The following is a 25312-nucleotide window of genomic DNA, read 5'->3' as shown; positions in this document are numbered from 1 at the left end:
ATATCGTTGCTCCTCTCTAGGCTGTGAGACTGGTGACAGAACTTAGTCTGGAATACAAAGTATATGATTCCCAGTTGTGGAGTGGCCTACTCCAGAAACTCCTTAGTTTCAATATGGTAAGGAATTTTTAAGCATGAAGTTCTGCAGCGAGGTGAGAAAATGACTTCTTTGTCCACTGATTTCTAAAAAATGGGATAGACATATAAACTGTAAATTTACTGTGAAAAAACATTGATAATTTACATGCTTACTTTGGGCTCTTAGATACTAAACTGGTGAAGCTTTGAGGAATTTATTTTCTAGCAGTGCGCTTGAGAATTTTGATCTTAAATTGCTTTAGGCTTATTTTGTTTGAAGGCACAAAGCCTTTCAGAAGGAAAGGGTAATTTCTATTATAATAGATTGAAAAATGTCTTCATATTAATACAATTTTACTAAATGCTATGCATATTTTTATATGTGAATATATACAGATATGCACAAGCTTTGTGTATGTCTGCATATATAACTGTATACATATGCGCACACACATAAATATTACCCTCAAAGGTGTTTATTATGGTAGTAATCTGACTTTTGTCATTCAGAATCTTAATTTCCTCTAATTGTCCAACTTCATGTAATGCTGCTACAGCCTAAGGAGGTAACAGATGCACCTGGCAATGTGGTTGTATCAAGAGCATGTATTTGAGCTAGTTTTAATCTAATGGGATTTAGGTACTAATAGTAAAGAAGGTAGGGACATAAACTTTACAGCACCAGTGGTAATAAGGCTACGCAAAATCGTGGGTGTTTGCTGAGACAACATATGCTGCTACTTCTTATGATAATTTAATTTACTAAACTATAAGTCATATTGCCCTACGCATCAGTTACTCCTCCCAAAGAAACAGCGGTACCTTAAGGAACTTGTAAGTCTGCGTCATGCAGACAAGACAACATGCGTGATGCAGCTCTGTAGACGACGGCCAAATCTTAAAAAAACACTGTAGAATTTTATAATTAAATATTTTTTTTTCAGATTCAATATCTAAGAAGAGTTTTGGTAGCAATTACTAGGATTCATTCGTTATGGGAGGTAAGCAAATATTCTGTGACTCCTAATCTTTTTCTTCACTTCACCATTTAGCACCCTGTTTGTGTGCGTGTGAATTGCAGCCATGAAGTGTTATGCATGAAAAGATTCTTTTTGAATGCTTTTATGACAATGCCATATGCAGATGAGTATTGTTATTAATCACCGAAGTAGCGTATTTTGCACTTGTGGTTCCTTCACGAAACACTTACTTGGAGGGTTTGAAAAGTTGGACAGAGTAATTTTACCATCAGTCAAAATGTGTCTTAATGATGAGGAAAGCAACATTAGGGAATAATTCATCCAGGATAAAAAGAAAAGAAAATTGACAGGCTTCTTCCACCTACAGCGGGCCAGGATGTCTGTATGCCTGTGCTTACACTTGTTACAACTGTGTTTGGCTATTACTTTAAAACTTTGTTCTCAACAGGTTCCCAACTTCAGTCAAGCTTGGCGAAGTGTAGTTCTGTCACCATTTCTCACAGGTAGGGCTGGTATCAGCTATCATGGTTGTATAGCAACTTGGTTACGTATTTACTTTACCCTGTTTTCTTTATTTCTTAGCTTCATGCCCACTGAGTCCTAAACAGTTAGAGGAATGTGGCGAGTGTTTTGTGATTCTGCTCAAGTAAGTGGATAGTACATCCCACATTTGTATTTGTTTGAGTGGGAATGCCTGTTCATGATTTCTCTCCAACAACCTGCCCTGGAACGTGCAAAGGAGCTCTGAAAACTGTGGAACCTGAGGCATGAAGAACTTTTTGCCTCTTGTGAGAAGAACAAGATCAGGGCATGTACCCAAACAGAAATTGTGTGCTTGCCCACAGACTGCTGACAACACGTGCTGTAACACAGCACCTTGGCTGTTTAAACCGTACTGGGAAATACTCTGAGAATTGGGACTTAGCGGCACAGACTGCTGAAAACCAAGTTATCTGCCCAGTCGCTGCCCCTTTGAAGGGTATCTGTTCCTGTCCTGGCTTTCTGAAGGACTCATGGTCAACCCTAAGAGTCCAGTTAAACTTTTTCTTAGCCCAAAATATAGCACATTTCCTAAAACATTAACACAGAGTATAAGAGAGAAAGAATTCATTTTCCTACAAATGATAAATCTGATGTGACAAAACTCTAATAGCTGCACATGGTTAACCTATGGTATTAACAGTCAAATGCATTGTATATGTAAACCAGTTTTGCATTGCCTTTACAATGTAAAAAAAGCACAACAAATCATTCTCTTATTCACCACAATGCTCTGATTTGCTCAAGAAAAGATCCAGGTCTTAAGAGAGCCTGACTTGAACCAGAAGTTATGAAGTACTGTCAAGGGATCCAGCTGAAGAACGTGCCTACACTATTGTGTGTATACATGTGTACCAAAGCAGCATTCTGGGCAGTTGGCCAACGCTTCCCCTTAAAACAGGGTCTTAGGTGTTTAGAAAGAGAAACTAGAGATAGGGGGGGAGTTTCAAGCTAGAAAATTGCCATATATTTGTGTTCTGTGAGACTTCCAACTCACAGAACTTGGCTGTTTCTGAAAATAAAATGAGGTAAAAAATGTATTGTTCTATCTGGCTTAAAAATCTCAGTGCAGTTTTGTTGACAGTACTAAGCCATCCAGTTATAGATATCATAGTTGAAAATTCACTCTTAATCTTCTTCCGAAGGTGTCCTGTCCTGGCTGACTTGGATGTCATCGCAATAGCAAAACAATATGCCCAGCTGGACCTTCCAGCTTTTGCTTTGGGGTGCCTCTTACTGATTCCTCAGTCTGAGAAGCGAGAGCAGCAAATTCAGGTAAATAATAACTTTTGTATTCTCTCTCTGTTGGGGAAATATCTTAAGCACATTATGTACAACAGAGACTGTGAAAGATGGTAACTCATAATTCCAGTTCATTTAAATATGTCACTGCTGCGAGCTGCTTGGCACTTCCGCACACAAAGGCTCCTGCCCTGAATTTGTCCTTCTAATAGGAATCACGTGAACACTTCCTCTTCTTTTCTTTTAAAAAAACCAAACACCAGCCTGCTTCAAGTTGTCCTCAGCTGCTTTGTCACATGACTTTGCCTTTTGTGGATTTGAGGATTTTGCCTTTTGTGGGATCCCACCCATAAAACTCATGAAAAAAAAGAACACAAAAGCCATGCCTTGTGAAGTTGGTGGTAACGTATGTAATTGCTGAGGCGCTACCCATTGGCTGGTTTCACTGGAAATTGTAAGAAAAGTACTAAATCCTACTTCAGAAAAGCATTGAGTGACAGCTCTTGACTTCTCAGAATGATCCTTGATAGGCAGCACAAGTACTGATGTAAACCTTTTGCCTTAAAGCCATATCCTCGCTATTCATGTATCCGGACAGCTTCCTTTCTCTTCTCATTTGTTTCCATTAATTTATGCTCTGCATTGTTCTCCCAGATGAAGCATTATAGGCTGGTCCCATATTTGTCATGAGCAAACTAGCACAGGTAAATGCATCTTAAATTCTTGATTTCCAGTCATTAAAAGATAAGCTCAGAAAGGTTTTCCCAAATTACAGGATTAGTGCAAGACATTTAATCTGCTGGCAATGAGTCAAAAACCTCTCTAACAGCTACTGCAAAATACCCTCTGAGAGTTAAAAAGCAATGAACTGTGCAAATCCTGGTTTGATAATTTCATGTTTGCACCTAGAATTTCAAAATTTTAATTGTTCCTGCATAAATCAAATACTTGCTCTAAAGGGAGAGTTTCTACTTTAAACATGCACAGATTAATGTTCTGTAACTTATTTTTGCCAGGGTTTCTTATCCACATGTGACCTAGAAACTGTGCTGCAGCAAACAGAGGAACACATGAGCACTGGAGAAGTGGTGGTGTTTGCTTCTCAGGTAAATCAACAAAATTTATTTCACTTGCCCTTGACTTAGAGGCTTTTTTGATAAATAATTACACACAGAACCTTGTTTTCCTCTCCTGCTCTTGCCAAGCATTAGTTGACATAAAGTACCCTTCTAAAATATAACAACATTTGCAGGGATTTTTGTATTTTTATTAATATGCAATTGTAAAACTCCTGGTGTCTGCACACAGCGCTGTGTTATAGGCTGCTCCTATTTGTAGCAGCATTAGTACTTCATTTTTCTAAAGAAACATTTTAGGCAAAAAGGCCGAAGAGCTTATGAAACTGCCCTCTTGTCTTGCCTTGGGCTGCCCTCCTGTGCAAGTTTCTTAACTCATTCCTCTATCTGAATGTGAGATTTGTCATCATAAAATGTGTCATTTCACAGCACTAAAACCATTTTTTTTAAATCCTGGTTTATGGGAGTCCAATCAGAAAAGCCTGAGCTCTTTTCATTCAAAAGTAGTTTTTTTAATGTTTAAAATATTAATACTTTTCCATTACTAAAATTTAAATCTCCAGATTAGATCTTTGGTTTTGGACAGTATCATCAATGAGAAGTTATATGAAAAGTTCTTGAAAACCAAGTATTTTCCACTGCTGAAGCAACAACTGATGAGGACTCACCAAATCAAAGAACTGGTGGATTATTTTGCTAAAAAGAACCGGTAAGTTAATCAAACAGGTATGCATGACTGATAGCAATTATAAAAATTGAATCTCTTTGAAGTCACAGACACTTTCTAGTATTTGGGTCTCCAAGAATTTTTGAAGTATTGCCAAGTTAAATAAAGAAATAAAATAAAAATCTCACCTCCCTACTTTGCATAGTTTTACAGCATGATTTGAGCACAAAAACAGCTCACTGAGCTTGGGCTGGCAGGCAGATCAAAGATAAAACGAAAATAGGAGAAGTAACCTGACTGGAAAAGCAATGAGTTTTGCTTTGAATCACTTCACCATACCTTCAGATGAATTCAGCTTAGTGTCATCATGGAATCACATCTCCAGCAATAAGAACACACTGAAAAAATAAATGAACTGCCTTATACTTACGAATTAGTGGGATAGCTGCTAAGTTTTTCAAAAGTTAGAACTACATTTTGTGTTCCACTCAAATAAAATGAAGGCTCTTGTCACTGAACTGCCCGCAGGGCAGCACTCAAATCCGCAATCGGGGAAGCACAGCTTTTGGGCTCATTGTGCACAGCTGCAAGCTTTCATTTTAAACCCCCAATACTCAGGATTGTTACCAGTTATCCTGCAGTCAAAACGGGACAAGAACCAATAAATAACTGTTTAAATTCTAGTATATATTGGTTTTATTAACAGCCATGGGTTAAATGTTAGGCTTGTCATAGCTTGCTTTCCCCCACTGGGAAATGGTGGGACCATCCGACTTGAAAAATATGGAGTCATACCTCACTTTTATACTTCAGTGTAGAGAGTTTGAATTCTTAGCTCTTCGGAGAACTTGTTGATAAACTTCTGCCTCCTGCAGCATTGATGATGCAACAGCCCTAATTCAAGAATACCAAGTGAAATGTGGCGATCCTGCTTTGGCAGATGTGCCGTCCTCTGATCTTCTGAAGGTAAAACAAACCGCTTCTCCTCCTTGCGCAGTATTTTCTCTTTCTTTTCTAAGCTAAGACTCTCAGCTTGTTAGCTGATATATTTTAGTAAAATGCATCGCATATAATAAAATAGTCCATTAATTCAAATAATTTATTTTGCTTGAACCAAATCCACACCACGCTAGGCCTTATGCTTACTTAGGAAAACAGGATATTAATATTGATCTTTTACCTTCCAGATGTATCTGAATGGCCCAGAGACCTGTGTACTAGAACAGTCATCAATAGGATCTTGATTTATCCTTTTCTACTGGCAAGATGTCATGCCTTGATAACTCATACACTGCTCAGGTGAATGTTGAACTAAAACCTCAATGCCCTTGTTCCAAAAGCTACCCTGAGCTTTCCACATTTCTTTTTAACTGCTCCAGGCTGCTTCTTCTCCATACTCTCTCCTCACTGAAACAGTTGATGTACAGCAGTTACCTGTTTCTAGGCAACAGTCATGTTCATATTCAGCACTTTGATTTTAGGAAGGATTAGGGTAAATTTCCTTTACTTCCATATTTCTCCATGTTTAAGTCTGCCGTGAGGCTCGCTCCAAGATTTTATTCACCCAGACATAACCTTGTGATAAACTTTTTAAAACCTGTAAATGATGTACTGCATGTAAAATACATTTTGTAGACAAACTGTAATTTTAACTACAGTGAGCACAAATAAATACTTACATATCTGTTTTGGCCTCAGTGTTCTATAAACCTTCTAAACTGCCAAGTTGGCAGTAAATTTATGTTCTACTCAGTCACTACTGTTCCCTGAATGACTGCCAAGGTCTTCAACTTAGTTCTTTCTGTACAGCTGCGCTAGGATAAAAGATGGAGTGGCATTTAGCCAGAGGCCTGAGATACCAAGGGTAAAATGTGGTCTTTTTCCAGGGTAAAGCAGGTTTATTTTGAACAGACATACGTTACTACGTCGTCAGCTTTTAACACAGCAGTAAGGGTTCTTGCTGATGTAAAACCTTTAATTTAACTTAGACCTTCATGACAAAGCTTTTTGCACATGTACTGCACTGAAAAAAGTCCTCATACAAAGGCCAACATCCATCAGGGAAGAGGCCACCATCCTAAGTGTTCTTCAGTAGAAGACAAAAGATAAAGCTCTTTTTATTGGAAAGAGAAGTGGGAGCTGTTAACATACATTCAGTTTCCTGCAGTCATGAGAACAGGAGAGCCAAGAGGCCCGGTCTTCTTGCACAACACCACTGTTTTTAGTCTTCAGTAGCAGTACAAGTACCATATGGAAATACAGTATTTAAAACTTTTGTTTGTGGAGCAAAGTGCATATACGCAGTGTCAGACGAAAGCCATAAATAAAGAAAAGCCTCTCCTCACTGTTAACAGATTTGAGATCATCATTGGTTAAAGCATAGTGCTATTCGAAACTGCCTTGATTATAACAAGACTAAAGTTAAACTTTCTCCAGTGAATTATGAGTTAGCTGTAATATTTTCAGAATCCATCAATCCACTTTGTTCTTTTAACTTAATTGGGAATGTTAAATTGAGAAAATTAAATAGCAACAAGATCCTGAAGCAAGTGTAACACAACTCCACAGCCCTCGATCTTGTTGTTCAAGCCCTTTACATGTATCCTTTAGCAGAAAGTCACCAAGCCAGAGCATCAGGCATTTTAAGAACAACTACAACTGTTGCATTTTTTCCAATAGCAGTTCATAAAGTTTCATTTTTCTATGAAGTGGAGTTTATTACAACATTAAGGAACAGTATTTAAAGAGTTATTTAAATGGAATATTTTACAAATCAATTCATACAGAGAAAAGCAAACACAATGTTGTTTAAAGTTAGACCAATAAGCTACATTGTTAAGTTGTTAGCATAAGTGCAGTACTGTAAACTAGCAATCAAGTCTTGTAATAACTTGCAGTTCAGAATGAGATGGTAGAAATACCAGACGAGCAAATGCATTTTTAGGACTTTTTGTACTCAATTCTTTCTACTTTGACATCATCTCCAATTAACTGATAGACATATGTAACTACTGTAGAAGCCTGGATATCCATCAGCACAAATGAAGGAATGATGTTGCTGGAAAGAGAGGAAAAAAATGCTTATTAATTGGGCTGATATAATCACCTTAGCAGTGTTTCACCACTAGTTAACAATCCAAGAAAAATGGATATGCATTTTATAAGCACAGTAATTCAGATGTGAAGCTTTAAGTATTTCATTCTCATTGTTTCAGTCAAGAAGACTAACAAGTAACACCAAACCTTCCTCTCCCTGACATTTAGAATGAGTTTTGTAGTTAAGTTCTGCTATCAAAATGAAGCCCCACACAGGTACATCCCATGCTTCACTTACTTCTCTAAGGCATGATAGGCTCCTGTAGCTGATCCTGGATTGATATAGAACTTGTTTTCATGTTCAAACGCTTCAAATTTGTGTGTATGTCCTGAAATTAGGATGTCCACATCGAACTGCCTCTGCAGCAGTGCCAGGCTGGCCATATCACCCCAAGGAATAACCTGATGACCATGAATCAGCCCAATTTTGAACTGTCCGACAGTTACAACTTTCTGTTCAGGATAATTCAGGTTCTAAAAATAAAAAACAAACCCACACAGATTAGATGTACAGATTCATACTTAAAAATATCTATGCATAGAGAGGGGGAAGCTGATTGAAATATTCCATGTAATTGGCCCTTCTGCTACACCTTGAGAGCTACGAAGTTGCTTTTATGAACACTGTGGGGAATGCAGTAGGATGCAAGGAACTTCAGAAATCCAACAACAGCAGGTCCTGATTGCTGGAATCCCAGACACAGACCAGTACGCAAATTACTTTTATTCATCCTGATGGCAAAGGAGAACTTGCTGTGCCCATTCACATGATCAATTTTAACTCCAACTCTTTCCCAGTTTTCTTTTCACGTGCTCTTGGCACAACAAAACCTTAGTTTGCCCACTTTTACCCAAATTACAAATAACCCAAATGTCTTTACGTAAAAGATGCACAAAACCAGTCATTCTCAAGAGAGGACACTACCTCATCAAAGTCCCCTCTAACAACGTGAACATCCCCAGCCAGGGTCTTGAGGTAGTCATAAGTGTCCTTGGTGCAGAGGTTTCCTGTGCAGAGGATGTGTTGGATCTTCCCTGGAACCAACAGTTTTTTGAACTTGGCTGGGAGGCTGTTGCAACGATGTGGAATGTGAAGATCTCCTAATACTAACACCAACTTATCGGGTGTCATGGCAGGAAAGAAAAGATCGTTACAGATAACTTATTAAGACAAGAATCATTGGCAAACAAAGCATTACAATGTCTTCTTCAGTTTTATAACTTCACATTTTGATATAAAAGCTACTAAAATAAGGATGAGATGGTGATGGAATATTGCTATACTGAGGGAAAACAAGGGCCCTTACTAATGCAAAGGGGGCTTACAACAGGCCACACAATTGTTTTACTGTTGTAGCTGAAAGCAATTGCAATATATAACAACAGAAATGTGTCACTACTCGTATGTATTTTACACAAATTTGTGAACTACAATGAACTGCCCCACTTTTTTTGCCACCTTAAATATTAGAATTAAGAAATACCATAGGACATCTCTATATGACATATTCTCAGCAGAGACCTGACTAAACTGAGGCTACTCCCCTTTAAAACTCTTCATCCAAGGTTCTTTCTACTTTAATTAGCTTCTGTTTTCTTTCTTATCCAAAAACAACAGGTAGCAAAACAAATGTATATGCTAAGAGCTGACCAGAACAGGGAGCTTGTTCACAGTCCGTATGGTAGGAACCACTGAACAACAGGGTAAGACCAACAGTTTAAAAACAAAGGCAAACCCCAGGGCACTGCACAAAGTCAAGCAGACCACCGCGCACGGTGGTGCTGTTCCCCGTTCTGTATACTCATAGTTCTAGTACAACAGATGCAAGAATACAAATTTAATGGGGGCGTTAAAATTAAGGATTCAGATCAAGTAAGACCACAGTTTAATATTGCAGGCTTTAAATATGCAAATAAAGAATTAATGCAAGCAACAAAGCAATAAATTAATTATGCAAAAAAAGGGCATGAAAAGCTCTTTAAAGCACAGGGTGTTATAGCACTGCCCTGTAGAAACATTGGATCTCGAGACAGTCATTCCTGCTAACCTGATGAACTGCTCTGTGTTAAAACAGCATGTTCATCCTCCAACCACAACTGCTTTGTTAGACAGCAGCAGTTCCTAAAATGAGAACCATCAATGTGTTTGTAAGAGATGTAGCCCAGAGATACAGATAAAATTACCATTTTTAATATGTGCTTTTTAAATCTTTGGGCCGTGCAGCTACCTTCATGCTAAAAGTCATCCAAAAAAGGCAGTTTTGGTTTGATTTTGGGATTTTTTTAGTTGAAGAATGGCTCAGTGCCATCACCAAAGCGACCATATTGGCTGAAGGTATTGGCAAAGCAATACAAGTGGGTTTTAATCAATGAACTACTAATGTAAAAATAGACAAAGAGGGGAAAAAAAGACACATTTTTAATGGGCTTCAAGAGTTCTCTGTGAAAAATATCCTTACTAGCACCACTCTAAGGATGACACACCCAAATGCAAGTAAAAAATGGATAACAAGTAATTTTGATTATTAAAGCACCAACAGATTCTCTTATTGATGCTTAAGGGGCCTGGACATGCAACACTAGATACGTATTTACTGGAACTACACTGCCACTTAAAACACACAGCCCCACTGCGGTCAGCAGAGCTCGTGCGTTCAGCAAAGCCTGTTCCCTTTGCTGAGGAACTGGCAGGCCCCCTATTCTCCCCCAAAATCACGTTGAGGCTCCCCATGAACTAAAGAAAAGCATGGCAAGCTACATTAACACAAATTAAGAGCACTTAAGTGTGTTTAATAATCACAGGTGTCCGCAACATAAAAAAGTGGCAGAGCGGTTACAACATCTGGCTCCCACTTGGAATCTGGGTGCAGCCCCAAACCCGTGTCTGGCATCCGTGCCACCGCTACCGAGCCCGGTACCGTCACCGCCGGTGTTAGCAACAGCCAAGAGGAGGGAACTTACTCTGTGCCCAGCCTGATTGGGATGAAGAAGTTGATTGCAGACAGGGGGAATGAAAAACAGGGTGAAACATGATCGATGTTAAACAAAAGAAAGCAACAGAAAAGAAAAAACTTAGCCAAATGAACGGGCAAATAATAAATTGAGTTGATGTTACGAAAGAAGCGTTAAAAACAATCACGCGAAAGCCGGCTCACGCCGCGCCCCGGCCTCCCCGCACCCCTAGACCCCTCCCCGGGCGCCCCTCAGCGCGGCCTCCGAGCGGCGGCACCAACGCTCCCCCCGGCCCCACCCCGGCGGGGAGGAGACCCGGGAACGGTGGGTGAGGGCACGGCCCCCCCGGGGGATGCGGGCAGGAGGCCCCCGGGGGACGCGGGCCCGGCCGCTCACCATCCTGCCCGGCGCCGCGCTCCTTCACACCCGCCGCTGCGGCTCCTCCCGGAAGCCAGGCCGGCGCCCGCCACTCGCTACGGCGCCTGCGAAGGGACAGCCTCAGACAAAACGCGTTTCTCCGCAGTCCCCCCTTGAAAAATCAGCACATCCGGGTCGCTGAGGAGCGCCGGGCTCCTCCTTGCGCTACGGCTCCTGCGAAGGGACAGTTTAGCCCGAAACGCGTTTGTTCGCGGACACCAACAACCCCTCTTGGTGGGTACATCCGGGTCTCTGGGGGGCGCCCCACCCCGCGCGCCTCAGGGGGCGTTTCCCGCGCTTGTTGGTGCCGCGTGAGGCGGGGAAGCCCTGCTATGAAGTGCGTGATGGGGGGCGCTCACCTCAGAGGTACCCGCCGGCCTGAGGGGTCGCAGGCCCAGGGCAGAGCGGTGTACGCGGCAGAAGTGGGCACCCTAGCCTTAGGGGCGCTCAGCTCGGGGGGAGCGAATGGCTTTGTTGCCCTCAGGGTGATCCCGTTGGGGCTGGAAGCACTGGGAGCTGTTAGCAGAGCTGAGGAGCTGCCCCTTCTTCATCCCCAGGAGGAGAAAACCACTTTGTGTGGGGCTTCTGGGGTTAGAGAGCAGGGTTTGTAGTGTTTCCAGGTGGAAGGAGCTGTGGTGGAAGCCGTGGAAGAACAGTGGAGAAGCCACTGCTGAGCTGGGGCCTTCCCTGCCTGTGCTGTTCTACTTCAGAGGTCCAAATCACCCCCTGTGTGCAGCATCGTGTGCAAAAACGCTGCTCTGCCAGTGCCAGGGAGAACAGGGCAGATTCCAAGACCCACTGGTGGTATTTTTGTTGTTTCTTATCCAACTGCTTCCCACTTGCAGAGAGGAGTTGGCATCTACAAAACGTAATTTCTAGTTGAAGTGCTATTTCGGCAGATAAGTGAATTAATTTGCGGTGATATCAGGTTGCACCAGAGGGACAGATGGCATTTGAGGTGCGCGTCACTACAGCTTTTGAAAACACTAAGGTGTTTGTGCTACCAAAAAGGAAAGAGTAATATTTTCTACAGTGTCATTGGTTTTCTTTGAAACATGTAGGAAATTGGTAATGTTCCCTCTTAAATTATTCTGAGGAAAAGGCAATGCAACTGTTTTGTAACTTAGAATGTATCTTGTATTGTTTCTCTTTTCTTGCTAGTGTTTGGAAGAGCAATACATGCCATAGCACGCATTAGTGATGAATTTTGGTTTGACCCCATAGAAAAAGGCGTAAGTGAATCTGTCTTATTGTAATTTTTTTTAAAAAAAGAACTTTATTGGAAGCATGGTATTAATTTTGTTGAATATCGTACTGTTTTCCTACAGGTACTTTTCAGTCCGAGGCACATTCTCTTGCAGCTTCTTCCACTTTTAACATGGGCAAATGCCGTGTTTTTTGTAGTTGTAATTATGCAGAGTACGTCACGGAAGATTCATTCCTGTTCTACCCCCAGTATTCTTTGATTTTTTTGTTGCCCAAGCTGAAGCATGTCCAGGACATCTAGCTTAATACCAAGGGTTTGGTTTCTATTGTCATGGGTCAAAAGGTTTATGTTTTGCACCATATCAGAAGCTGCCTCTAAACAACATGCTTTTGTACTGGTATGACTCAACAGGAAGAATGTATCCCTTAATTTGCTTCTGATTAATCAGACACCATTTCCAGCAGAATTAGATTTTTCTCTGGAGGTTTCTTAAGTTAAAAGTGATCAACTCAGCTTGCTGGGAAGCTGGAAAAACATTAGCAGAGAGAATTTCTTTTCATACCTGAAGAATTTTTGAGGTACTAGTAATGTCTTTGCTCATTTGTACCTACCATCTGGACAGGCGTGCAGGCTGGAATAAATTCCAGTTCTTCACATATCCCAAACACAATCTGAGTTTTAAGTGTTCAGGGAACTCCCACTTCAGGGCCACTTAAGTGTCGTTAATTTGGATTCCCGTGTCTGTGTTTTACCACTGACTTATGACCTGTGAAGGTGGTAAGTTTGAGGATGATCGTATGCATGATGCATTTATATTTATTTTGAGATGTACACATTTAAAGATTTTGTGGCTCCGGTATGGTACAGAAGCACAGAGATAGCTTTTTTTAATTAAAGGTTTGATATGAAGTAGTTTTGAGTTAATAAATTATTTTCCTTATGTTTTCAGCTTGCCTTGAGATCAGTGAATTCTTCAAGGTCAGCATACGCATATGTCTTCTTCTCTTCCATGTTTTTTCAACATTACTGCTGGACAGCTGTCTCTCAGCCACATCAGAAGGAAAAACAGTTATCCCTCCCATGTAAATTGATAATTAAGGTAGGTTTTAGTGGATCATTGTGCACAGCTTTGTAAGCAGCAAATGGGCCCAAGTTCCAAATGAAATTACAGGGGGAAGATCACAGAGGTACATCGATGGCTTCAAACTCAAGCACTTCTGAACAATTCTGCAAAAGAGAGTGTTGGCATTAAATGATTTTCAGAAGTTGTATCTCCCTGCAGTTTACGGATTCTGAACTGGCTTAATCTTGGAGTGAAGGAATATCACATTTCTGCCTCTGGAGTGTTTCTCCTGTAGGCTTCAAAGCCAGGATGAGGCAGGAGAGCTTTGACCAGTTGTTGAGCAAACAGGCCTGTTGGCCGCATTGTGGGTGAGCGTGCCCAGAATCGGTGTCAGCTGCCTGTGTCTGCTGACGAAGCAGTGTGAGGAAGCCATAAAAACAGGAGCTTGAGATAAACTGTATGAAACTACAGAAATAACATTACAAAATTGCTTGGTAAGTAACCTCTGCACTGATTTTTTTTTTTTTTTTGCAGTCAGTTCTCCCTGTATTTAGATGTGTAAATGTGCTGGAAAGGAACGTAGAGAAATGCAGCATTTATACAAATATTAATGATCATCACATAACTTTTCAGCTCCTCTGCAAACACGGTAGGTTGCACATAAAGTGGCTTTACAGAAACACAAGTAGTTTAAAACAGCAGGGCAACATAGTAGTGTAATTATTAACTTAATGTTATTTATGGAATATTATGCCAAACACCTGCCATCTATTCACATAATAATTCATATTTATCATATGCAGCACCTCATTAAAATGAAGTTGTAACAGGCAAACCTCCTGTTCAATAGTTATGGGCACTGAATATTGTTAGCCTACTGCTTACAACATTTAGAACTAGGCTGGAGTAAATTCAGAAAGTACACGTGGTGTGGAAGGGGAGGGGAATCCTGTTTTGGTAGATGTTTGAACTGGAAGATTTATTGGGTCTTTCCGCTTCTGATACTTGTGGTTCCTCAACACAGTAGCAGGTCTGACATCCTCAGTCCAGCAGAACACTATATATGCTTATCAGCATTAGCCTTTGCAAAACTCGTAAAGAACCATTGTCTATCAGCATAGCTCACTGAGCTCTGCTGGGTAACAGGCAGCGGTTTATATTATTTATATTATCTAGTTTGTAGTAGTAATAATAGCAAAATAATATGCTGAATTGGGTCTCAAGACAATTAAACTCACTTAGCCCTTGCTTATATAGAAATAGAGATCTGTAGGCTTTTCCCTTTGTATTCCACCACCATGTATATTCTAATACCAGTTAAATATTGAAGTCTTTTTTCACCCTGCATTTGTTGCACTTTTTGCTGTTCACTTATTTCTTGTGGATTCTTAAACTCATGTGCTGTAGTGGCATAACAATAGGAAGAAGGAAGTCTTAGATGTCAGGTTAATTCAGTTTAATTCAGTTTTCTGTTTGTGGGCGAGTTATTTCCATGTAGCCAGAGTGAGTCACTTTGTTACTTTGTCTATTGAGATTCCCTAAAAAAACAATTAATACTGGAAAACCATTGAAAATTACAGACCAGCGTTGATTTTGTTCATATCCTTTTTGCTTAGGTGTTGTTAAAACATATAATTTGACTTTTCAAGAGTGTGATCCACTGCAGGCAGTTTTTGCAAAGCACTTGTGTCCAAACGTACTTAAAGTCCACTCCAGGTAATGAATACAAACATATCTTTTCTGGGAGGGAAAAAAAAAATCACCCGGGAGGCAATAGTAGGCATTAACATCATGAAAATCTGATTAGGGCACAGTCAAAATTCCTAAATCCTATATCCTAGTGCTTGGTTTACAACTTAAGAAATTTGGGCCATTCTGCCATTAATCTTACTCAGTCCAAACTTGAGAATTGTGTAATTGGAATTTACACCTTTTGAGTAACTTCCACTTGTGACAAAGTAGTGCTTTAAGTTTGTAGGCAAAGAATCCAGTGGCAATGTACAGACTTTTAATGCAGTAACGCAAAGTTCTGCTTTGACAAGTAGCTCCTGGACAAATCCAAGATTTAGCTTATCATTGTACACAAAGGCACAGCACGGTCAGACTGCGCTTTTCCTGACAGTATTTCTATTAGAAGTGTTTCTTGTGCGCAGGAGCTCTTGCCACAATAATCAGCCATTAAGCATCAAAGGTGTATAGATACTTCTGTATCCATACTATATCCTGTCTTTATAAAAAGATTATACTGTTTTTAAAACTGCCTGGTTTTGAATAGAAAGTACAGGATGCCAAGTTTTGCTCAAAATTGTGATATATACACATAAAGAAGCAGCAGCTATACATGCGTGCATATGCAAGACTGATTTGGCAGCATACACAGGCATTAAATACAAACAAATTTGCTTTCATAATTACTAGTTGTATTTTTAGATTGCTTATGTACCCATTGCTATGTAAATCAATTAAAAATACACGGCACGCTTTAAGGTGTGCACATTTTGAATGCATTTTTTTCAAACACTACTGCCAATTAGTTTTAATTTCTAACACAAGTAACAAATGCTAGGTAGGAATTTGTGGCATGTGCCATTATTGTAATATTGAGTTAAATTTTATAGGCTGCTGGCTGATATCATGATTCACTTTCCCACCAGTCAAGAGGAAGTAACCTTATCAGTTACTCCAATGAAAGTTTGTTTCAAGAGTTACACTGAGGAAGACACTGGTAAGGAAACACAAAATATGAAGCAATATCAGGACTGTAAAACAGGTGAACTAAAGGAACAATAACTGTTGCAACATAAACAGAGAATGCACTTTATGCCTGAATGAGATTTTTAAGAAAAGGAACATACATAGAGAGATTTTAAGTCATGCTGCCACTTTCTGGTTTTCATATAATTTAAGCAAGCAACTTTGTTATAAAATTTTCTGGAATCCGTGGCAGGTATCAGACTGAGCAGCTGATTGAAATAAATTCTGCCACTTCCGTAGGCTGGAACGGAGGTAATTACTGTGCTGTAAGAACAGAAGCATGGCGACAGACAGGAAAAAGGAGATAATTCAGTGCTTTAAAAAGATCTCTTTAAATCTGAATACTGTCATTATAGAATTGATATCATTATGGAGTATATTTTAGTATAAGGGCGATACAGTGCTTTAGCTGGCCTGATCCTGTTGTGCTAGGCCCTGCCATTTCCAGATCTCCATCTGTGTTGGGGAACAATCCAGATTCCTGGCGTATGACTCAAACTATTATAAAGATATAATTGTGTTTATGAAGTATAGGTTCTTGTATATCGTATAATAAAGGGATACTTTACATACTTGCTTATGACCAAAGCTGAGGATAATGACCTAGAAAAAGATGACTGCCTAGAGCGTAGAGGTGGGGATTGTGCCGAGAACAGCTAAAGCAGTGAAGAGCAAGAAGGATTAAGTGGTGAAAACTGCAGTGAAACAAGGAGGAAATCACTGAAAATAAAAAGACACTAAAAAGAGTACATTTTGAATGAGAGGTTTTTGTTAGTTCAGAACCACACACCTAAAGGGTTATTGGAAGAAAGAAAGGGGAAAAAATTGTAGGTAAGAATTCAATGAGATACCAAAAAAACCCAAACAGTCAAGGAGAAAATAGAGGTATTACAAGCATTGTTCTTGTTGTGTAGCATGTGATGCAATATACTGCCTGCAGCAAATGTTCTGTATGTGCTGAAACAAAATGTGTCCTTTGTCTGACGATGGTTTGGGTTTGTCCACATTCAGGTTTAGTTTTCAAAGAAAGAAATCGCACCTTCTGCCTAGACTTGTTTTCATTTGCCTGTGGTAGCTCTGCCTTGCGGAGCTGGCAGGTGTGTTACAAGCACACATTTCTGCAGTTTTAAGTATGCAAGTTTACAAGTATATTTGAATGTGTTGTGGGGCCTTGATGAAAGCTGAGAGAAAAAAAACCTTGAGCAGAGAATGAGAAGATGATGAACAGTTAGCAATACTTTGTTAGCAGCCTGGTTTGGGAGAGAACTGGATAGGTGTGTACGGTTTAAGCTGCTGTAGGATTTTTCTGAATGCCTCTGACACTGTCCTGTGTCCTGGAAGTGCCCTCTGACTTTCTTTTAACACACCTAATAATGACTAGGCACTAATCTAATGATAACAAGCAACAACTGAATACCCAAAACTGAGAAGCCTGTTTCCTGTTGCCACTTACTTATCAGGAAAAGACTGTAATTTAAAACAAAGAACCCAAGTCCACCTTCATTGTCCTCTGATGATTGTCAGCAATTATGATTAATCTGTTAAAGCTGGGCTGCATTTTGGTCTTCCCATCAGTGCAACAATAAGCAGCCGGTAATAGGATTTGTAATGAATGCCTGTCCACAAAGCAGATCTGCAAGAACGACAGCAGGTACCAGGTTAGATCACAGAGTGGAAGATCGGTTCAGTTAAAAGACATTTAAATCTACATACTATACTGTAAATAATTGGAGGGGTTTAATTAATTATTAAATAAATTTAGATAAACTAAACATTTATTAGTCACTATAAAAGTACAGTTATTTGTTTGAACAATACAGATGTAAAAACCTTAGGGTTATAATCACTGTTGTTTTGAGTTTGAACTTCACTGGTTTGAGTCTTTGACTTTCTTGTTATTTTAAACAGATTTTTCAAAGACAATGCTTACTGAAATACAACTAAATCCTGAGGAATTTGACTACTTTCAAGTTGGAGTAGACTCTGAAGTGACATTTTGCCTTAAAGAATTGAGGGTAAAGTAAGAATTTTATCTTGACAATAAAAGATTTCCCAATAATTTGCCTGACAATGTGGAATGGTCCCTGCAGAATGGCCCTGGAAGTGTTCCACCAGGCCTCCTGACCAGCAGCAGTATTTTACCAGCTGGTTGAGGAATAGCTTTAAAACCCAGGATCTTCAGGACACTGGAGTCCCTCACAGTAGCCTTTGAAAGGCAAGCAAAATGTTTTTAAAACAACAAAACCATCATTTCAATGCTGGGCTGATGTGCTGTGACTGTACTGGAGAAAGCAGCGTGGCCACACAAGTTCCACATGCAGAAGCTGCTTTGGCACAGCTCCGCAGGAAACCTATTCCAGAAGCAGTAGACTTTTACCCTCTTTTTGCCAGTAAACAACAGCTGGCATAAACTGATAGACTAATATTAATCTTCTGTTTTTAAAACTGTGCTTAACTACCTACCCCTTCTTTACAGGGACTACTAGCATTTTCAGAAGCTACCGGTGTTCCCGTCTCCATCCATTTTGACATATCTGGGAAGTATGTTTTGAAACAGACCTGACCAGAACTACTGCAGTTACAGCTCTACAGCTGATTTTTATCGACAGCAATGAGTATTTTAATTAACAATGAAATAGCTGTTCACTTTGTACCAAACACTGTATTTATAATCTGCAATACAGGGTTAAGTAGTTTGTTGTTATGCATGAAGTGTTTAATGTAGGCACTGGCATTATAAAGCCAGCTGTGCTAATTAGCACCTGTAAGTTACCTGGACAAGTCAGGTTCTCAGTCCAATGCATGCAATAACTTTATTTAGCAGTCTAAAGAAACAATCCATTTTCTGTTTAAAATATAATTTTACAGTTACACATCTAAAACGATGATTTGCCTGATATTGAATAGCGTTTGCTCGTTGGAGCATTTAAAGCTGTAACACGAAGTCAGCTCATACTCTTCAGCAGCAAATCAGTTAGATTTTCAGAGGAGGCACTTCTTAATCTTTACATATAGAATTGCATGAGTTTGTATTTCCTCCCACGCTACATGTGACAGTGTGCACTGTTTCACATCTTTGACTCTTTGTCTTTAGACCAATTGCTTTCAGCATTGAAGACATGGTGCTGGAAGCCAGCTTTATTTTGGCTACCTTGTCTGAGATTGAAAAGGAGACAGCTTCCCAGCAGCCTCCATGCTTTTCACAGCAGCGGGAAAGGTAATGGTGGGTGAGGGACGAAGGTGGCCTTAGGTGGATGAAAAATTGAAGTTTAAAGTTTTCCAGACAAGTCAGATTTGAGATGGAAAGGAAGTGATCAGCTTGTACTTGCAGGGTATTGTTAAGCATTGTATGGATCCTATAGTCTTTGTTCATAGGGAAATGGTGAACTAGACACGTTCTGGAATATCTCAGGATCATGCATAGCAATAGTGCTCCGTGCTTCTGCTTTTTTCTCCATGGGGTTCTGTTGCAGCAAGAGGGGATGGGAAGATACGTGTTGAGAATCTGTTGAAACACTTTTCATTCATTAACAGAAAATAAAAGACATTCTAACAAAGCCACATAAAAGCCAGTCACTAACCTGACCTACTCTCTCCAACCCAGATCGAAGAATTGTATGGATAAGCCACAAAAAACCTCAATGGATAAAGACAACAATGCAGAAGCAGTTGCTGCACCAAACATGGAGTCAGCAAAACCTGGGAGTCCTTTGGCAAGACAAGAGATTAAAAGCATTCCCAGAGTCCCAAATCCAGTGATGACAGGCAGAGAAGGACCAGCCATGGCCGATAACCACACAGTGCTGGAAGGAGAGGTAACAGAGTCTCATTATCAGAAGGTAAGGATGTAAGTTGTATTTACAGTGCAAAGCCTTGGCTGGTGTTCAGCTGAACGCTGCCTGTAGGCGGGGGGTAGGGGTGGCCACTGCAGGTTGGCATTTTCTCCATGTGGCGTTTCAGTGGAGCCGGCCTTCACAGCAGCATCACTGACAAAAAATGCCACTACTGTGCTTTACTGCAACATCAGAAATATCCACAGACTGCAGGTGTATTTTAGTAGGGAACACTGGAAACTGGTCACTATTTTAAAGCATGCTTTTAGAGCAGCAAAGGCTTCAGATATAATTAACTTGCAAACTCTGTATCACACACGGTGTCTTACTTCTATAAAATTGCATTTTCCAGTTTCATTCCCTGTTTTTCGGAGCAGTTTCTTGTAAGGAGAAAGATGCCATCAGTCACCCCTTCCATAGTCTAGCAACAGCTAGTGATACTGAAGAGGATTTGGGCAACGTGCAGAGCTCCCCAGTTCTCTAGAAACACAAAGTGTTTGGATCCAAGTAATAACTATCAGGGAGCGCCTGGAAGGATAAAAGTAAGGCTGACAGGGTAATTGTGGAGCTGCTCATAGTTTTCAGAAGTTTAATTGCAATTCTTTAGCAAGTTAGAACTTGATGGAAACCGTTTGTATTCTGAGCTTGTGTGAACTGCGTTTCACAAGTGGCTGTTCAGTCTGTAAAGTGGGAATCCTACTCAGATGGTACAGATATACGAAAAGGACAAAAGTAGATTTAGTTGTCGGTCTTTGCTCTGTCAGTACAGGTTAAGTGTTTAATTGCTATTTGTGTTAAGCCCCAGCAATGGGTCAGTCTCAAACCCTTGGCTGCTGTCATAATGGAATGTAACTTTCAGTGATAACTGACTAGTTGAGGTGTGTGCGTTCTGAAGGAATAGCCCCAATTGTCATAGAAATTTATTTAAAAAAAAATAAAAGCATTGTTTGAAAGCATGATTGTAAGCAGTGTTTGTATTTTAGATCTGCAGGAGTCCCTTCCCTCTCCCTGCCCCTATGTTCAAACACAGCCGAGAATGCTGTGCGAGGCCAAAGGGAGCTCAGCAGCCCAGGGCGGTGGTGGATGCACATCTCTGCACTGACTGTGACATCACTGCATTAACAGACAGAGGTTTTGCAATCAGCTTTACTTTAAAAAAACACATTTTAGTATAAATACTATATTTATTAAATATCTTTACAATTCATTTAAATGTATTTACAGAACTATTCCTGCATAAGTTATACCTCAGACAAGAAATTCACATAATTGCCTCTTAGGTAAGCATAGATGATAGTCTCATTTAACAACAACAAAAAAGCAACCTCATTAGATACAGACTCAGATTCATTTCATGTTTTCAGCTATCTTTGTAAGAAACTACTTCATACAGTCGGTTCCTACATACAATCTGTTTTTTTCCCCCTGGAGAAAGGATGTCCGTTACGGAGAGATGGAGGTTCCATCACAAAACCCTTCACATCTTTGCCAGACCTTCGCTGCTCCCTTCTCCCTGAACTCCGTCCTAACTCTCTGGTCCCAAAACCTGGTCTCTGTTTTGGTTTTTTCCAGCCATACCTTCTTCATAAACACAAAGTACATTTCAAAGGAAGCTGTATGTTGCAGGTCTCCCAAAGATAGCCACGAAAGTAACAAGGAACCACAGTTTCTCCAACTCACCACATCTTTGCCCAGTTTTACCCAGGTACCCAGTTGCTGCAGGACCCTCAGCTCCTGCCAGCCCTGCGATGGTACCTGGTTAGAGGTGTCTAAAACTCTTCCTTTCCTTCACTGCTCCCGAGCCACTGGCTCCTGGTAACAAACACACCCCCTCTGCAGCAGCTGAACATCAGCCTGCACTCTGCTCACCGCTTCTGTTTCATGGAACACCTTTCTTGTACGTTCCTCTCGTGAATAGTCACAATAAACTAATTCCTAGGAAGTGTTACTGCTTCATGCATTGTTTAAAATTAGTTAAGGGCCCTGTCATTTCCTTTTCCAAAAATCTGTTGTGCGCAGACAGCTTAAGTTCATAGGAAGAAATTAGGTTTGATATGTTTAGAGTGCACATCTTAAAAAAAAAAAATAAAACCAAAACAAAAACAATCAAGCATGTGATAAAAATATCAATTCTTTATAATACAGTATTGCTTTATAAACAGATGGAAAAGCTATCAGCTTTACTGGTCTTTGGTGTGTCTGGTGAGGGATAAACTCATGATTTGTAAATCAAAACCCCAATTTGTTCTTTATTAAAAGACAAAAATCCCACTACGTGATATGAGGCAAATGGCTTTGCAGACGCTGCTCAGCTCAGGGCGGTCTGGAGAGCGGGAGCCAGGCCTGGCATCCCACCCACCCAGCAGCACAGCTCCACCTCGGACACTGTGGCTGAATCTCTGCTCAGGGATGCCAGACCCTGGCCCAACAGAGGCAGAGCACAGCGTGTGCAACACCATCACCATCCTCATTTATCTGATCCGCATACATCTGGATCTGGAAAGTGGGGGAGAGGATAACGAGGGCTGGGGACAAGTGTGCCAGGGACCAGTGTGACCCAGTCCAGGTCTGCAGGGGTGGCCTTGTAAGGTAAGTTCAAGGGAAAGAGTAATTGATCAAATCTGCTCTAATCGAGAAGCGTGATAGTAAATACTGGAGAAAAAAAAACGTAAAGACACCCAGATTTGAGAGAGAGGCCCCTCTCAAATGTGAGAAACAAAGCCCTATACTGCAGCGTGAATACATTCCTTCTAACAAGACAGCTATAGGTACAGCTTGTTCAGATTCAACAAACACCAAGGACTGACACGTTGTGCAAAGTTCTCCACCGCTCACTGCTCCACGGATGGCAAACAACTAATTCTTCATTACACAATCCTCCCCGTGCCCTCACCAAAATAAGATTTTGGTCAAGTTAGGGTGGTTAAGGCATTTTGACAAGTAATTACAAGGTGATTTAAAATAGATCGCTAACATTACGCCAATTTAGGAATAGCAGATAAATTACTGAAGAGCTTCCAAATTAATCACTTATAAATGAAATGCCTGTTACAAGCATGATGCATTGAAATATCGTAAAATGACATGTACATGGTACATGTTAAATGATCTTAAATAAAAGCTTGACATAGTTACGCAAATATACAGTACAAGTCCACAAAAATTCTTTAAACAAGTTGAGGTAACCTCAAACTTAAACAGTTTTAATACAATAAACCAGGTAGTAAAAATCTCCTTTTGAGAGCAGGTAAGATTATTTACTGACCGAGTTTAACTGCACTCACCTAAACAGCAACATTACCCGACTTTTTATATATAAAAACATGGCTTTAATTTATTTCTACATACTTCTCTACCAGCAAAAAAGTTAATGAAAAACTGACCAAAAATATATATATCTTTACAGCTATCGGCTTTTTGTATGAACCTCGGCAAAGAAAAAGGAAAGCTTGCCGGAACGGGGGGAACAAGTGTGAGCTACTGCAATTCAAAAGGAAATGTCATATTGAAAGTGGCTTTTAGGTAACTGTAAACATCATTAAGGTTCATTTGAAAACCCTAAAATTTAGTTACTGAAATGTAAGTTTTTCTGATCATTCATTAAGAATTTGCATTTCCGGACTTGCTGCTGCGGCCACAGCAGAAACAGAGAGGTGCTTGTTTGAGCCAGGGAGATAAGGATCAACGGGACTGCACTGTGTGCAGCTTACTCTGTTCTACGCAAGTGGGAATGGCCGTTACTAACACCAATTATGCTTCATTAACAACAGAGTTATCTACCAGAAGTGAAGAGGTTCAGAGCTGAGGTCAATCTGTTCTCTGTGCAGCCTCACCGAAGCATTTATGCCACATCATCCCATGCTGGCAAGATGGGTTCAGATGCTGAAAGGACCTCAGCTTTGGCCAGTGTGACTTTGAGACACAGAGAAAATTTTTGTTTAAAAAATAAAATAAGAATTCTCCACAGCCAAAACATCCAGATACCAGGCCCAGTAGGGATGAATGATCTGCAGAACTTTTAAGATCACAGTTAAGCACCTGAAATCACAAAACACATTTGCATCCATAGAACTTGAACTAAGTATGGGGTTTGAAATTCTGTACTAGAAAAGGCTCGTAGGCTGACACCGCGCATGGCAAGAGCAGAACGTTTACAGCAGTTACAAACCTCCTGAAAACCGGAGCTTAGGAACACGAAACCTCAGCTATCACTGTAACAAGACGATGCTTATGACACGGTGCTCGGTAACGCACCCTTCAACATACGGTGAATGTTTCTAGTAAATAGAGTAATATGCCCCCGGTAGAGGTGTTATCTACTGAATCTAGTCTGAAAGATGATAAACCAATGCTACTCCTCTGAAAGCAAGTCACATTCCAAACGCACTAACGATGTGGGATCGACCCTCCCTTTTCAGGACAACGACTAAGCTCTGAGAGACATGCTTCAAGCCTTGAGCTTCTTCATTTCTTGCTGGCAGACAAAGACCAGTGTACTAGGAGAGTGGTTCTTAACAAGGACTTCGGCTGTGTCTCAAGGCAGGCAACAAGCTCGAGAACTGGCTGCTGAGATCAGCTGCGAAGAAAGAAAGCACTCCTGCCAGCAGGAAACCGTACGTGGGAAGCTAGGAGCTCAGGGATAATGCAAACATCAGAAGCTGACGCTCCGGGCAGATCAGTCTGTATATTCGGCTACGATAGAAAGAAGGACGGTAATGTCATCTGGTTTTCCCCCTGTAATACAAGAAAAATGAAACCATTTCTTCAGCGGGTCACCTTAGAACCTGTGACATTCCCCCATGGAAAGCTCTTTTAAAATAGTTTAAAAACATTCAAAGGCTGGTTTGTGTAGACAGAAGAACTCTGCTTCCTCCACCTCCTTCCCACAATGCAGCTGAGGCGAGCAACGCGTTTCACACAGCAGAACAGCACCCTCCTTTTCAGCTCTAGGGAGATCACAAAGATTACCGGGAGTACAGAACCCTGAACATTGTTGTTAGCCAGCAGAGCAGAAAGCCCATTTCCTAGCAGACAATTTAGTGGTGTTTTGGGTTTTTTTTTTTTTTTAATAAATGTACAAAAAAACCCATGACAATGCTTTGTTACAAGAAAGCTGCAATAAGAAATGGTCTGCTCGGGGATTTACTGTAAATCAAACAGCTCTTTAAGTGTCTTCTCTGGCACTGCATTACTGCCTATCTTTTCAAAAGCTACTTAACATTTTTAGTAGCCACTTCTCAAACCTCAGCAGCAAGAGCAGTACACTCAGATCCTAGAGAAGGAGCTCGGGGAAAGAGATGTTTTGTTATGCAGGAAGTCAAACCAGCCCTCTGGACTCAGAAAACCTACAGTTTCATTACTGAATGATGAAGCTTTATAGCAACACAGAACCCAAACTTTACAGCTAT

General features: G+C 40.5%; 4 protein-coding genes across 11 annotated transcripts in view; 2 read left to right on the top strand and 2 right to left on the bottom strand.

Moving 5' to 3' along the window:
* KNTC1 (kinetochore associated 1) overlaps positions 1–5906 on the top strand; it is a 40674-nt gene extending 34768 nt beyond the window's left edge. Inside the window, exons 56-64 of one of the 2 annotated variants that reach the window (XM_009560426.2) lie at positions 21–116; positions 1022–1078; positions 1506–1560; positions 1640–1703; positions 2743–2872; positions 3856–3945; positions 4479–4624; positions 5458–5548; positions 5770–5906. In XM_009560426.2, coding sequence (XP_009558721.2) covers positions 21–116; positions 1022–1078; positions 1506–1560; positions 1640–1703; positions 2743–2872; positions 3856–3945; positions 4479–4624; positions 5458–5548; positions 5770–5826 — 786 coding nt within the window. In that variant the 3' untranslated portion in view covers positions 5827–5906. Of the gene's footprint in view, positions 1–20; positions 117–1021; positions 1079–1505; positions 1561–1639; positions 1704–2742; positions 2873–3855; positions 3946–4478; positions 4625–5457; positions 5614–5769 lie in introns of those variants that run through there. The other variant, XM_054082861.1, reaches the window with a different exon arrangement.
* Positions 5702–11166, bottom strand: VPS29 (VPS29 retromer complex component). Of its 3 annotated transcripts, XM_054082870.1 has the most exons (4): positions 11027–11166; positions 8604–8795; positions 7917–8152; positions 6387–7640 (listed from the first exon to the last, which is right to left on the bottom strand). In XM_054082870.1, exons 1-4 carry the CDS (start codon positions 11027–11029, stop codon positions 7523–7525), a joined length of 549 nt encoding a protein of 182 aa, XP_053938845.1. In that variant the 5' UTR covers positions 11030–11166; the 3' UTR covers positions 6387–7522. The 3 variants fall into 3 exon arrangements, with proteins under 3 accessions (XP_053938846.1, XP_009558689.1, XP_053938845.1); XM_009560394.2 differs by lacking the exon at positions 11027–11166 and having other exon boundaries at positions 6384–7640; positions 8604–10633; XM_054082871.1 differs by lacking the exons at positions 7917–8152; positions 11027–11166 and having other exon boundaries at positions 5702–7640; positions 8604–10633.
* Positions 11148–21092, top strand: RAD9B (RAD9 checkpoint clamp component B). 5 transcript variants are annotated; one of them, XM_054082867.1, is made up of 11 exons: positions 11148–11281; positions 12209–12279; positions 13204–13353; positions 13852–13966; positions 14934–15033; positions 15936–16042; positions 17980–18086; positions 18548–18612; positions 19166–19288; positions 19676–19910; positions 20888–21092. In XM_054082867.1, the coding sequence occupies exons 3-11, from the start codon at positions 13264–13266 to the stop codon at positions 21077–21079; spliced, it is 1134 nt and encodes a 377-aa protein (XP_053938842.1). In that variant the 5' UTR covers positions 11148–11281; positions 12209–12279; positions 13204–13263; the 3' UTR covers positions 21080–21092. The 5 variants fall into 5 exon arrangements, with proteins under 5 accessions (XP_053938842.1, XP_053938839.1, XP_053938837.1 ...); XM_054082864.1 differs by lacking the exon at positions 11148–11281 and adding an exon at positions 11321–11384; XM_054082862.1 differs by lacking the exon at positions 11148–11281 and adding an exon at positions 11333–11413.
* The window catches only part of PPTC7 (protein phosphatase targeting COQ7), a 23109-nt gene continuing 18865 nt past the window's right edge, over positions 21069–25312 (bottom strand). Inside the window, exon 6 of the mRNA XM_054082869.1 lies at positions 21069–24638. Coding sequence (XP_053938844.1) covers positions 24580–24638 — 59 coding nt within the window. The 3' untranslated portion in view covers positions 21069–24579. The remainder of the gene's footprint in view (positions 24639–25312) is intronic.

This window comes from Cuculus canorus, chromosome 17 (assembly GCF_017976375.1).
Source record: "Cuculus canorus isolate bCucCan1 chromosome 17, bCucCan1.pri, whole genome shotgun sequence".
NCBI lineage: Eukaryota > Metazoa > Chordata > Aves > Cuculiformes > Cuculidae > Cuculus > Cuculus canorus.
The sequence above is the reverse complement of the archived record's forward strand: the minus strand, read 5'-3'. Positions and strand labels throughout refer to the sequence as shown.